This window comes from Pezoporus flaviventris, unplaced genomic scaffold, assembly GCF_033815535.1.
Source record: "Pezoporus flaviventris isolate CSIRO_AGI_PZ_B2104156 unplaced genomic scaffold, CSIRO_AGI_Pfla_v1 ptg000031l, whole genome shotgun sequence".
NCBI classification, from domain to species: domain Eukaryota; kingdom Metazoa; phylum Chordata; class Aves; order Psittaciformes; family Psittacidae; genus Pezoporus; species Pezoporus flaviventris.
In genome coordinates, this window is record NW_026892579.1 from 14,144,556 (window position 1) to 14,159,296 (window position 14,741).

Genomic DNA, 14,741 nt, shown 5'->3' on the forward strand with positions numbered 1-14,741 from the left:
CACCCATGAAGTCCTGTGCCCTTGTTACGGACAGTCAGAGCCCGTTCATGATTTCTGACAAAAGTCATCTTGGCTTGTTACAATATCCTGAAGAGCAAGTGGGAGCAATTCATACATCTGCCTTCAAGCAGGTTGACACAAGCCAACAATCACTTAATTCTCCATTTCATTATTAGGAATAAATGCAGTGGTACCAGACCATTTTACAGAAACTCAGTCTTGTTTTTTAGGAAACATCCAGACCCTGTCACCTGAAATTTGTTCAAAAGTGCATTATCATTCCAAATCACTGTAATTTTTAAATAGCAAATGGAGGTAGCACATACATAGCTTGAAACACAGAGAGATATTTAGCAGACAAAAAAACCTGTATAGGTATGTTATGCTCCTATACTTCTAATAAAGCTTGATAGTATGCTTCCAGGATTAAATTCTTTGAAATACCCAACTACTAAGACAAAAGTTATCATGACATATAAACCAAAGAAGATTTTTTAGTTTCATTTGAGACAGTATTTTGGTATTTTGTTAGTACCTCAAACTGTGTGAAACGTTTTCTACCTGATATCCAAAGAAGACCATCCACCACATATCCTGCATGGCATGAGAGCGATCGATCAAAGGACTGTACAAAGGTCCACTTGTTCTTCTTGGGGCAATAGCGTTCCACTGTAGGTAAGACCTGACGTAATTCATTCCTGCCCCCTACTGCATAGAGGTACTCATCCACTGCTCCCAGCACAAAGTGTTCCCGACAGTTCTTCATTGGAGCTATCTCAGCCCAAGAGTTAGTGCGGGGGTCATATCGACAGGCAGTTCTCACCGCACAAGTGCGCCCTGTGGAGTGCTCTGCCTCTCCACCAGCTACAAAGAGAAAGTCTCCCATGATAGCAACACAGTGGTGGCTTCTCCCTACAGGCATAGGTGCAAGCTCGCTCCAGTTTGCAATCCCTGCGATATGAACGTTCTCTTGATCTACCGGATTGAAGTAGCGCAATTCCTTCACTTTACAGATTTCACGTTTTTTCCCACCAATAATGTAAAGAGTATCTGACTGGAAGCGAGGTTTTGTCCTTCTGGTTTGCCAGACTGGCTGTGCATAGACGCTCTGGTGGTAAGCCAAGGCCTCATTAACAAGAGCTGTTGCAGTTTCACTAGCTTGGACAAGAGGATGAGAAAGGGCTACGGTATGCAATGTATCCACATCCATAAGGCCAAAGCGGACATACTGGAGAAGTTCATCCATGTACTGGTAGCGGCAGTTGTGCTCCAACCACCTCACAGCCAGCTAAATGTGGGGGGAAGGAAGGGAAAAACAAGACACCAATTATTTGTGTACAATTCTGTTGAAATTTGGTCTTTTGAAAACTGCTTGCATTCCAAGAGCTGCTGTATAGTTGCCTCAGTAGCGACACCTATCAATACAAAAAGCAGTTATGAAAGCATGTAAGTCAACATGAAACATACTTCCTAAAACTCTACTTACAATATACATAAAAGCATTGTACTGCTCCAGTTCCACTGAAGAATTTCCACAGCATTATCAGATTGCAATACTGCTAAGCAATACTCTTTATGCAAACTGTTAGTAACGCTGTAAGAAACCACAAGATCCCAGAATAAAGCTGCAGGAGCAATAACGTTAATGTAGGGGCTATGTGATCACAGGAGACCATGGACACACTAGAAAGAAAAGAAAGATTACCATTAGATGATTAGAAAGAAAAGCCCTTTCTCCCCTCCATCTTTCATTCTATTTTTGACAAAATTTTGAAGGAATATAACAAAATACATACTGAATCCTTCAATGATTTTTTTCTTAATTTATTTCATTCATAAAGTGGAGAGGGGTGTAAAGAGACCATAAATTAAGCAGAGAAGAGGCTCTACTGGTTGGGACTGACAGGAAGCAGCAAGGAAAGACTCTAAAACTGTTCAGCAATTACAGCTGGTATTAATAGCCAAAATTAAACATAGTTTTTAAATTACATAAAGTATATCAAATCCAACCAGGCTTTGAGGCTAGGAAGGGCCTAAACCATTAAGAACTGTTGTATAAGTTATTACTGAAAATGTCCAGTGATGAAGATATCCACACTTCCTAGGGAAAACCATTCCCATGCTCACCTATCCCCTCATACAGATTTTCTAGTTTGTTACCTTCCTTTCCTTCTCCATCTTTGATGCATTTTAATGTGTGTGCTGCACTTTCCTCTTCCCTGAATGAAAAAGTATCTCAGTCCATGTTGGGTCACCTTTTCTAAACCTCTGTTGCATGGCTTACAGTTCTCCGTCATTGAAGGAAAATGCCCCTCTTTCTTTAGTGTCTGCTGCAGATAACTGGATGTGAACTTTCTCTTAGGGCTGTAGTAGTAACAAATAGATTAGAAGGATCTCTTTGACTGTGACAATCTATTGCCATTCTTGTCTGTACATCACTACACAAGACTCCCAGTGCACAATGTCATTGCTGCTTCACATTTAAGCTTATGGCTGAGTATCATTTCTACCTCTTTTTTTTTTTTTCTGCTGGACTCCCACAAAGCATTATGCTTTCTCTGCCATTACTGGATTCTACACTATTTATTTCAGGCCACTGCTCCAATCTGTCAAGATCATTCTCAATCTTAACTAAAAGCTGCACGAACACCATTCCACCTTCTGATTGTCCAAATCCATAAACCCCATATTTTTCTTTCATCCAAGTCATTAACAAAGATGTTAACTAGTTATGGATGAAGACAGACTCCTCTACTTGATAATTCATTTCATCCTGTCAAAGAACTTGTGGAGCAGGAGTTCCGAATTAGCTGTGCAGTAACAACAATTTCAGCTAAAACTTACTGCCCTGTACTGCTCATGGGAATGTCACAAGATGGAGCTGAAGAGAAAGGTTTCTATTACTCATGACTTTCATATATGTGTAGTCCATCAAATCTATCGTTACTTCTGTATTCTGTCAGAGGGAAGCCAACAAACTAAGCCCACCTTCTAAGATTCATTTGAAACACTTTTTCTTCACTGTTCTGTTCAACCCTTGTGAAACAAAGAATGAGGGCATAAAAAATTGCAACAGTAGTTCAGACAGTTAAATGTATTTAATTTCAAAATGTGCATTAACTATATGTGTTTAGACTTGCTAGTAAAAAAGGTGTCAATTAAATACATTTGAAAGTGTTTATGGACTTGAAATCATTGAGCATTATATTCACAGGTTTTAAGTCCACCAGATCAATTGTCTCCTACCAAGTGGTTTTAGGCAACTCCCTCCTCCATGCCTTGGGCCCTGTGAATCATTCCTCAAAGTCTTCAGAAGCCTGTAGCTTTCATCATTGACTAGACACTTGAAATCAAAGAGAAATTCCAGCTACCTTCATCATGATGAAGACCCTAAATGAATTCATACCAACTGAATGAGGTGTGAGTTGCTGTATTAAAAGAGAGCAATTTACAGAACCTGAGTTCTTATCTGTCAACACCTGCATCCAGCAGCTTAGTTTATTTTCCTTATAGTTTGTGCCTTCATTCACATATAAAATGGCATCATGGAAATATCACCTGTGCTATAATGACAGACTCTTCAAAGGTATTACAGACTCTTAAACACATGCACCAATGTAAACATTTGTAAACTCTTGTTCTTTTAGAACAAGAGGTAATGGACTCAAGCTGCACCAAGGAAAATTTAGATTGGATATTAGAAAAAATTTCTTTACTGAGAGGGATTTCAGGTATTGGAACAAGCTTCCCAGTCCTGGAAGTGTTAAAAAACTATGTAGATGAGACCCTCAGTGATATGGTTTAGTGGTGGACTTGACAGTCCTGGGGTAATGCTTGGACTTGATGATCTTAAAGGTCTTTTCCAATCTAGTTGATTCTATGATTCTGTGATTCTATAAACCAGGTCTTGATAACCATAAGGCTTTTGAAGGAAATTCAACAGTAATGCCTGCTAATATCTTAGAACTTCATCTTTCCTCTTTTCTTTATTGTCCTACCTCCTACCCCCCAAGAAATACTATACAAATGCACAAGCAACACTACATAAAAAGACACAGTATCTGCATTCATTTCTGCATACAGAATGTGTGATGATCTGCAGTAGAAGGGATAGATGTTGCATTACATTTCCTCTGCTCCATGAAGTTGGGCAAAAGCAACTTGGTTCATACTGAGTTTGGTCTGCACTGAGAATATTCCTGGAGTTGTAAAATTGTTTCACTGAAACCAATAATGCTTAATGTTTCTCTAAAATCACAGAATTTCTAAACCATGACAACGATAGTGCAAAGTGATTCTGGTGGCACTCATAGAAGATGTACAATCTATTCCCGGTCTTGAACCAAAACTTTCTCAATCCTTTCCTACATTATTTCATCCCCACTCATCTGTCCTGCACATTTATGAAAACTTTTGAATCTTTCACAATTAAGTTTATTGCAATTTACAATTACAATTATAATCCTCTACATGCTGAACTTAGAGGTATCTTTGGTCTACACTGGTTCCATCTCTCCCTTCTGACAAGCAGCTGCAACACAGAGGGAAAAGGTGAATTCCAGGCTGTCTTTTGTGTAGGTTGCTAGTGGCTCTTACCAGACTATCTGTCCGAGACCAGTTTGCAGTGCAGTACTGCATTTTACTATAATAATTTAGAAAGTGGGGCTAAGAAGCCTCCAAATCACTATTACCTGGATGGTCTGTCAGTAGGCAGGTTCTACCAGGTCTTAGGGAGACATCTGAGGTCTGGGAATGACAATGTGATTAGAAGCTCCTGCCCAACTCATGCTACTGTTTGACAACAGTACCCCGTGTGACCCACACCGGATCCTTGGCACTACAGGGCAGAGAAAAGGCCTTAAGAGCTAAAAGCTATAATGTTTTCATCTCCTTGTCTTGCTATTGATAACAATGACTGCTACTTGATTTTAAATGCCATAAATTAATTTGGGGAAATTCTTTAATAATAATGGCTAGGAATTTAAGCTACAAATGTAGGTATTTTTATGTATATTCATGGAATACAGGACCAACTCCTAAATTATGACACAATGCTGTGGAACAGCTCATATGGTTTTAGGGACACTCAAACTGAGGTTTAGGCTTCTACATTTGTTATGCAACACGCACTTTTACAGTGCTCCCTAGCAGAACATGGTGTTTCACACTGTGGAGGCATGGAAAAATATAGTTATCTCTGTGTGTGATATTCTAGTCATTGGATGGTTTGGCAGCTACTGCAATGCTGGAGAAGTTCAAAAGAATGAAAATTCAGTTCTCAAGGTTTTTGCTTGTAGTAAAAATAGTCACTGATAGACTGTAGTACAATTCTAAATTTCTTTCAGTATAAAGGAGGGAAATACAACACCCATGAACATATGGCAGATTTGCAAACTTTCATGTAACATATCAGCAAACACCTGTATATTTATCAACACAAGTTCTACCACCTTTACTCAGTTTTTGTTTAATCTAGACTTAGGAACCTGGTGTCCACATAGAAACCCTCAAATTCACCCCCATCTACACACTAATTACAGGATATATTTTTTAGCCTCTCTGGCAGTAGTGATTAGCAACTATAATCAGTATTGGCAAAATAAACTCAAAGCCATTATACACTTTACGACACTGCAAGAAAAGACATTCAGGCTTCTCTAAGGAGATAACAATAGTACTTGAAATCATAACTGTGTTTAAAACACAAACAAGCAAAAAAAAAAAAACCAACAAAAAAACAACAAACAAACCAAAAAACAACAAACCACCAGAGACCACCCACAATTTTGAGGTTTTAAAGATTTGTATCACTGCTAAATAATTTACAAAAATGAGGAACGACTCCTACTCCTGGTGCCATATAGGCAAATTCTGTTTAAACTGTTAGAAGCTTCTTTTCTATTAATTTTAATGTATGAGTGTGAGAAAATAGGAAGCTACAGCATAGTGCCTATATCAACTTTAATAAATAATACATTTTGCCATATTCATCTTCTAAACTAAGCAAATGACAAAAGTAGACCCTCAGAAGGACAGGATTTTCAAATCAGATTAATTCTCTTACTCTAAAGCCTTAACCCAAGGGATTTTTCTTCTCCAAGGTTACATTACATTACTTGATTTAGCAACGAACTACATTCTCAAAACAGCAGAAAACAGATGGAAAAATATATTGTGGCACAGTTAGAGCATACTTCTAAGCACACCTGCATGTTGGATTGCGATTTCATTGCATTTCCAACAGCTGCTTCTGCTTCCAGCAGGGTACTTCAACAGTCCAATTCACACAGCCTCGGAACATGAGCCTTCCTCCCTGCTGTTAATGATGCATGTATCACACACATGCCACAGCCAGAGAGGACACAGATTAAAGCTGAATTAAGAGTTTCACTCCTTTTGAAGATAAGTCGTGCAGTAAGTAGTTACCTGATCTTTTGGGCTGCTAGCTATCCCAGGTACCAAGAGAGCCCAGCATGCCTGTATCTTGCCCATTCAGCATCCCCCTGCAATCCTTCTCATGCCACTTTGCCAGGAAATGTACCAGATCTTCACTTTACATCACAGCAAGTTTGCTAACCAGAAAAGCCAAGCTACTTTGTGAGTGCAAAAAGCTTTACATACTCATTTAGACCCAGGTTTGCTTGGAAACTGCTTTAAGTCATAAACTCAGTGGCAGGGAAAGTTTCTGTCCACAGTGCTTTGAGACAAAATGCTTCTCTAAGCCTGAGCTCTGTGAGAGGCAAGGGTCATGGGAACTCCAGTGAAGTTATCTTGGTCTGCTCTTCTGTTGATGTATTCATGCTGTAGCCTCACAGACTGCAAAGGAACTACTCTAGTTTATACCATCTAAGGTCCCCAATAACTGAAATGAAGCCAAAAACTGACAGTAGGGGGAAAAATGAGGGGTTTTGAGTTTGGTTTTTTTTAGCAACAACAAGGAAAAGGAAACATTAATTTTTATAAAGTTTCACAACAATGAATTCACAGTTTCATTAAAGCAAATGGAAATATTAAATAGAGTAACATAGTGAAGAGTCTCATTCTAGGAGAAAAGACAATTCTAAATATGGAAACACAAGTGGAGGAATGCATTTTCCTGGACTGAGATCAGATATATTCAACACGTATTGTCTGATTTCTGCATGACGATCTGATGATGATATATATACTAGGGAAAGAGAAAGAACATTTTTCAACACAAATCTCACCTGAGCAGTCCTTCTGTGCTTAACATAAGCAAAAACATTTCAGAAAAAAAAAATCAAATTAATATCTTTGTATATATGTATAGCATACTGGAAAATGCTATAGAACTGCTCCTGTTGATAAATAAGCCAAAGAGTCATGAAAGCTACACGATAGCTACAGCAATCTAAGGCACTAAGGAAACTTCAAAAAGCAAAACCTAGACTTAACTAGTTCAGTATATGAACACTAGAAATATGTATTTTGGAGCTAAACTCATACACGATTTCAACTTTAGCTGAATTTTATCTAACTCAGCAAGCCTTAGGTGTTCCAGACTGGAATGTCTTGCCACAAAACTGCTGTCACTCTCAGCTGGCTATTGGCAGTACCATCTGGCTCTTCAAATCTCAAGTCCAGGAGCAGAATCTATGGATAAACCAGGACATTTACTAAAGCTCTAAACCAAAGCCCACTGAAGGCTATGGAGGATCTTCCACCTCCTCAAAATGAATGCAGTTTTACAAAGGGCCTGAATTTGGATCTCTGAAAGGTCTTAGTCCTCCTCTGTCTCTTCAGAGACTACAAAGGACATTTTAAGTAAAGTGGACCTAGTTGGTCTCTATCACCCATTTAAGAATAAAAACATATGGGTGAAGAATCGTTGCTGGGAAAAAAAAACAACAAACCAACCAACCAACCACACACACACTTTTTCAAAGCCATGAGTTGCACATGAACATTTTTAGAAGTTAGTAAGTAACCATATAGCACAATCTCCTTGCAATTGAATCAATCAGATACTACTTTACAGTTGTGGACAGCATGGAAAATAAGTGGCTCAAGCCTAGATGCAGGAGAGCCTTAAAGATGGAAATCTTTTTCTTTTATTTTGAATTAAAAATGTGCATAAAAATAAGACTGTAATGAGCTGCATGTAGAACTATCAAAATTATAAGGTATTTGCATTTCTTTTGCACCTTGAGCCAAACAACTACAAAATTATGCATAGGATTCTCTCAATCTGAACACAGTAAATATTAATAATCTCTGAATCAGCAATGAAATACCTTTTGCCCCTGAACCCTGAAGAGAGACTTTTCAATTCAAAAAGTTGTAGTACAGTGACTGAGACCATATTTACAAGGCACCGAGCTGAGGCATACGTGTGTAGCCTGTGAAAATAAAGCTCTGCCATCCCCCACCCTCTTTACACAGAGACATTTTAAAATTACCTGTTTGTCAGTTTTACAAATGTGTGTCTACATAAGCAGCCCCCTCTATGGCACTGTGTTAGGAAGCAGGCACGCTTTCATTTGCACATTCTGATTTTACAATCAGAATTAAAACATTTGCTCTGTTCAGGGTGAGTTGATAAACAGGGATTTTTAGATTTCCTTTTTTTTTTTTTTTAATGTGAAAAATGAAAGAAAAATGTTCCTCTAGATGTATTATGCCTTTGGGCTCCATTTGAGGGAAGGGAAAAGAGACAGAGAAAGCTACTGTGAAGGTCACAGAGTGAAAGAACTTCCTCAGGGCACAGAATAAATTAAATCCCAAGGAAAAAATAAAATGTGATTTCCAGACTGTGAGGCACAAACTCAAAATGACAATGATTGACAGCCAAACTATATCCGTGCAATATCGAAGACTGCACGTTCTCATTTACCTCAGTGTAGCCAGCAAACGCCCATTAAACATCCGTCTGATGCCCAAATTAACCTTCTTGGCAAACTGAAAGAGGCACAAACTATCATAATCAACCTTTCATTATCACAGCAGCCTCTAGTTAAAGGGTCAGAATAATTGTGCCATCAGAGCCCTGATTGTTTTCAATCAACAGACTACTGGAGTGACAGCTCAGTGATGGAGTAGTTTGATGAAACGGCACCAGGCCTAATCAGAGCAGATGAAAGGAAGGCATGATTGGTGCAAATGAACAGTCGTGCCTCTCTTTTTCATTTACAATCTGAAATTACTCTTAAATTTACAGGGTTTTTTCTCCCTTATGAGTACCTCTGAAAGAATGTTTGACTTATTATGAGTTCTGACAGTGCAGAGTTATAAAACACAGGTAGGGTTTTCAACCCAGGCTTAAGTGGGTATTCGGCATAATTTTAACAAATTCACTTTTGAAAAGCACAAAATGACTAAAGACTTCCAATGACCTAACCTTTCAGTACTGTTTGATTAGCAGAACAATTTGTCACGGCTCACATTCTTCATGATAAGATTCAAAAAAATTGGGCAAGGATCTCTTGCAAATGTTGTCTCTTACCCAATGTATTTATTGTGTTACTGCTCTCTCTCTCGCACACACACAAGAAAAAAATTAAAGAACAGTGCATTAATAACCTTTTCCCTCTTAGAATGAGTAATGGAATCCAAGCAAGGGATTGTCTGGAGATGAAAGCAGAGACCAATTATCATGCCACTGACAGCATCAATATTTAGTTTTCTGGTGGGCTGTTCATTCCCACTTTTTAAAGGATGGGAAATTAATCGATCTCACTAGGTGTTTCTTACCATACTCATCAGCACAGAATCAGAGTGCCTCACAAATTAACAAGGGGGGAGGAGAAGAAAAGTTGCGGATTGCTTAGACATTTGGAAAGAATGGAAGATTCAAGTTTCCTGCATTTCCTCAGCTACAGTTCGCTTCTCCTCCCAGCCTCACCCAGTTCCAGGCACATGGCTTCCCATCCTCACCCAATTCCAGGCACATGGCTTACCATCCTCATGACAACACTGTACAGAAGGTGAAGTAAATCAAAAGAACCTCTTTGTACCTCTGAGGAAAGCAAGGAAAGATAAAATAGACCCAACCATAATCACTGGCATCCTGTCACAGACCCACAGCTTCACAGATGGACAGGGTTTGGAAGACAGAGGGATCAGACAATAGGCTCAGGTAACAGAGAGGGAAGTCAAGTATAAATGAGTTATGACTTCAGGAAATACATGGCCCAAAAGGAAGATTAGAGAACCCCAAGGTCCATTAGATCTGAAGAATGAAAGAGTGTGTCCTCTGATCTCCTTTTAGTCTCTGCAGAAGTTGCAGTGGATTTGTCCAGAGTACTACTTTAGGAAGTTCTTGGTCTGGTAAAGAAAAACTCTTGGCTGGGAGTTTTGCTGTTTTGGGATCCACATGATGTCAAGCCAACAACTTCCAACTTTCAGAAAACCAGCCCTGCAGTCTGTAAGCCACATTCCATTGATCTTCCAGCACTGAATAACCTTCACCAAGCAGAGAGCTGTTGGCCCAAGTCTGCCTAGCAGCACAAATGATGCATTTCATGATACTATACTGTGATTAAAATAGAGGTACATAATGCAGCTGTATTAATAGCAAATATTTATCAAAATTAATGGCATTAAAGTGATTCAAAATGTATTAAAAATGCTCCTGAATTTTTCTCACGTGCTGGTAAGATCTATCTTCTTAAAGCATTTAAGCCATAAAGCATCAATCACCACTTCCCCGATTTCCTCACAGGGATGCTAGACAAAGATACTGTCTAGCACAATCTTCAGTGCTAGACACAGTCTTCACAGGTCTTCAACAGGTACAAGGAGCCTACATGTCTTTGGCAGATTTCCTTGTCATAATTAAACAGCTCTATTAGGAACAGTTTTAATAGCTGTATTTCCATCTCAGAAATTTTTAATAAATGTTTCCACACAGCATCCTTGTGAGGAAGGGAACCATTCTTCATCCCAAAGACAAACTCTCCACCAACCAAATATAGTCCATTGCATTCTCAGTCCAGTGCTTTTCTGCAAGCTTCCTTGCTCCCTGGTGCCACATAATGACACTGGCCTTCCCAAAAGGGACACTATTTTATCAAAAAGGTTGTCAGACAGTATTAGTTTCATTTTTTATGTAGGTGTTTCCTGTGAAACACACAGCAAATATCAGTTTTATCATAAGAACAGAATGTACACTTTTCAAAACCGTATTAACTCCTTTTACACACTTTATCCAATGCATTTATTTTACTGTTTCTTATATTTACTGGAAATTAGACTAGACACAAATCTACCTAGAAGACATTGACTAACCTCAATTAAAATATTTCAGCTTTTTAGACTTGCAATAACTTAAGTATGATCAAAAAACAGCTTTACAAAAGGCTAGCTTAATTACATTAATATATACCATTTTATATGGTAACGAATCATACTATATTAAAGCAAAGAGTTACTATAATGGAAAACTTCAACTTTTAATCTACTCAAGCTCTAAGTGAAGTAAGGTAGGGACAGAAGGTAAACTCTCAGCTGTTGTAAATTATCACAGCTCATGGAAGTTTGCCATTTTACACCTTCTGAGGAATCTGAACTTCAAAATTATACAGCGCTTTCCTTCCAAGTATCTCAAAGCAATTTATAAGCAGTAAAAGTTGAGCTTCTCCCAGAAAAGTGTACATTTCAACCATTTTCCCAACATGGGAATTAAGAGAGAGAAAAATTAAGGGATATGACAAAAGACAGCAATGGTACAGCTGACACAAACAGGATCTTTTGTTCCCTCAAGCTGTCCACAACAGAGTCTCTTTACTCAGCTACCAAAATCCTGGAGATTTCTGTGCTGCATGCCACAGACTGAAGCCTAGTGAGATGCAAGTATCTGAAACTGAGGACAAAACAGATCCCTAAATATCACCTGACAAAAGTATTTGAGATACCTTTGCAGCTGAAAAGTACATCGCTATGTAGGCTGTGTTTTTCCTTAATCTGATTGGGGCAGCAAAGACCAAACTATCCTGCACTATGCTTCAAGAGAAATGCATTCTTACATGATCAAGTCCTCAAAAAATGCAGTAGTTTCCTCTACAAAGGCAGATCTACAGATGTGCTTTTTTACACCTCATTCTGCTGTGATGGAAAGAACGATCAAGGCCCAGTACAATCCCTAGGAATGACACTCCATATGTACAACTGAGTGTTTAAAACTTTTATGAGCTATGTGTGTTCCGTGTTGCAACACACTTTACAGCTACCCCACTACTGACAACCACTATTTTCCTATGCACTGGAATAACTATCACACCTGGGAGTGTGCACAAGTAAAATAAATGAGCTGGGATTGCTCACACTGGAAAGGCTCTACTTGCTCCTGCAATCAAGGTAAATTTTGTTTTAACAAGATCATCAGAAAGGAGTGTGGAGGGTGACAACCTATCCAAAGCAAAGCAGTAAAACCAAAACAAAACTATGGCACCCAGACACAGAACCTCACTTTTTCCTTTCAAACAGATTCAGCCATAGACAGTTAGAAACAGGAAGCAAGAGTCTGAATCATAAACATTCCTAAAACATAGCTTCTTGGTTCCTAAAACCTACAGAGCCTAATATATATGATTGTTTTTAATAACTGGATCAAAGGGCAAGAAGCTCCAAGGTAACAACTTCTTGCCATCCATTTTCTAACGCATCACAAAATGCTCAAGTTCAGGCCCTCCATCATTTGTCATGATGGTCAAACCGACACTGCCATGTGCTTTATCTCTGCTATGTTTTTCTGAAGTTGCAATGAAAAGAAGCTTATCTCTTCATAAACACCGCTCTCTAACTAGGGCTCCCAACTGTGACTTGATTCCCATTTAAGGAGATCAAAGTTTATGATGGCATTTCTCTTTTCTCAAACAGGGTGAGGACAAAGCACATGGGAGGTGGAAGAAGAGACACTCCCCCCTTCCTTCCACAGCAGCCATCACTTAAAAATCGAGAATTGCTCATTTTCATTTTTAGAGGAAACATTCAGGCTGACATCAAATGCACTGAAACTTTACATAGCCACATTAAAATAACTTGCTGGTACATAATTATAAGTGGAAATGACAATCTTTCACCATCCGATACACATAATTTTTATTGCTATTCCTCACTTGTTATTTTTCCCCCTGAAATATATTTTAGGAGTGGCTCTCTATGGAGACAGAGAATCTAAAAGCTTTCATCAGTAAAAATTGTTACAGAATGAAATAGGCACAAAATTCTATAAAAATGCAATTCAGCCATGTGGAAATTAGTCTAAATGTTTCTTGAATGTAGAAAGATTCCTATTCCTTTCTTCCTTATTGTTAGGGTATAATTTTCTATGGATTTAATAGGCAAATCCAACAAATCACATAATAATGTATCATTTTCTATAATAATCTTGACAACAGCTATACAGGACTTGTATGTCATTAATACCACAGGTCACACACAAAAACGTGCATCAGAGTACACACTCTCCTTAGCTGGCTTATGTATTCATATGCTCTCAACATGCCATGTTACTATAAAATCACTGAGGTCAATTTTAACAAGTGAAATTACTAGGTGGTTTTACGTTACTATGTTACGGGGTTTTTTTTAAAAACAAGTGATATCACCAACACTTACAACAGACTAAGCCCTCTGACAAGGACAGTGTTTGCTCTCATAGACAAAAGCTATCCGAGTGTCCCCTACTTTCTCCCAGCCACTTCACTCCCCCCAGTTATCAAACATTAGCCACTGAAGTCCACATTACACATTAGTAAACCTGATTCTTCAACTTTGAACTGCTGCTGGAACCTCATTTTAGCATGGATGGTCCCACTACTATTAACTGGGAACATCTAGGCCTTTTTCTGTCAGCAATTTACTTCTGCCTTCTCAAACCCCATGAAGAACGTGCTTCAGAGGACAGCAGGACAACAAAGTTACGTATGTATTTTAGGAGTATGGTACTTCTTTTGGCTGATTTTTCACAAACAGGTATCTTTTCCCCATTGCTTTTTAAATACAAAAAGAACAAGCAAGTACACTAGCTGAAGCTTACTCAGCTTTTTTGAGAACAGAATAGCTTCCCTTTTAATCAAGTAACATTTTCTTAATTATGTCAATTGTATTGACTTTGATTTAATCCCCACATGATGGGCTTCAGATTAATGAAGGACTCATTAATTTTTAAGTGATAAGTTAATTTTTCAAAATCAACTAATTGTCCTAAGAATGTTATTCATTTTAAAAAGAGACTTAAAGACTCAGAGCACACTTATAAATGCATTTAATATCCAAAATGTATGCTATAAATTATGAGCTTTTCTATGACAAGATTAAAACAAATGTATTTATTATCTAAACCGACTAAAACATCTGAAGCAACCTGAAACAACTGCAGCTGCTAAAAGGTGAACCTCATGAAATTCAGACCTCTATGGTTTCACACAAATGTTAAAACAGGCTCCACCCTAAAGGAGCAGCTTGAAAGCTTTTCAGCACAGATTCTCACTTCAGAGACTGATCTTTCGATCTGTCATTACTTTCCTACACAGACCTCTAGCTTGGAAGCCACCTGACAGTGAGGTTTCTTAAGATCTTTCTGACAAATGCATTTGTTGTAGTTTCTTCCGTTTCTCCCTGACCTGAGGGAGTCCAAGGTGATCAAAGAAGTATAAGGACCCCTTTGTCGTAAGGCGAGGAATCCCCCAGCTCTGCAGCTCACTCACACATCTGGAACCTGCCAAGGGCTGCCCTGTTGGAATAAGCAATGACATGCAGGAGTGTTACTACTTTTCCAT

General features: G+C 38.5%; 1 protein-coding gene across 4 annotated transcripts in view; it reads right to left on the reverse strand.

Moving 5' to 3' along the window:
* KLHL32 (kelch like family member 32) overlaps nucleotides 1-14,741 on the reverse strand; it is a 124,775-nt gene that overhangs the window by 17,176 nt on the left and 92,858 nt on the right. For all 4 annotated transcript variants that reach the window (XM_061460259.1, XM_061460257.1, XM_061460258.1 and 1 more), the window contains one exon: nucleotides 562-1,288. In XM_061460259.1, the coding sequence (XP_061316243.1) occupies nucleotides 562-1,288 (727 nt within the window). The remainder of the gene's footprint in view (nucleotides 1-561; nucleotides 1,289-14,741) is intronic.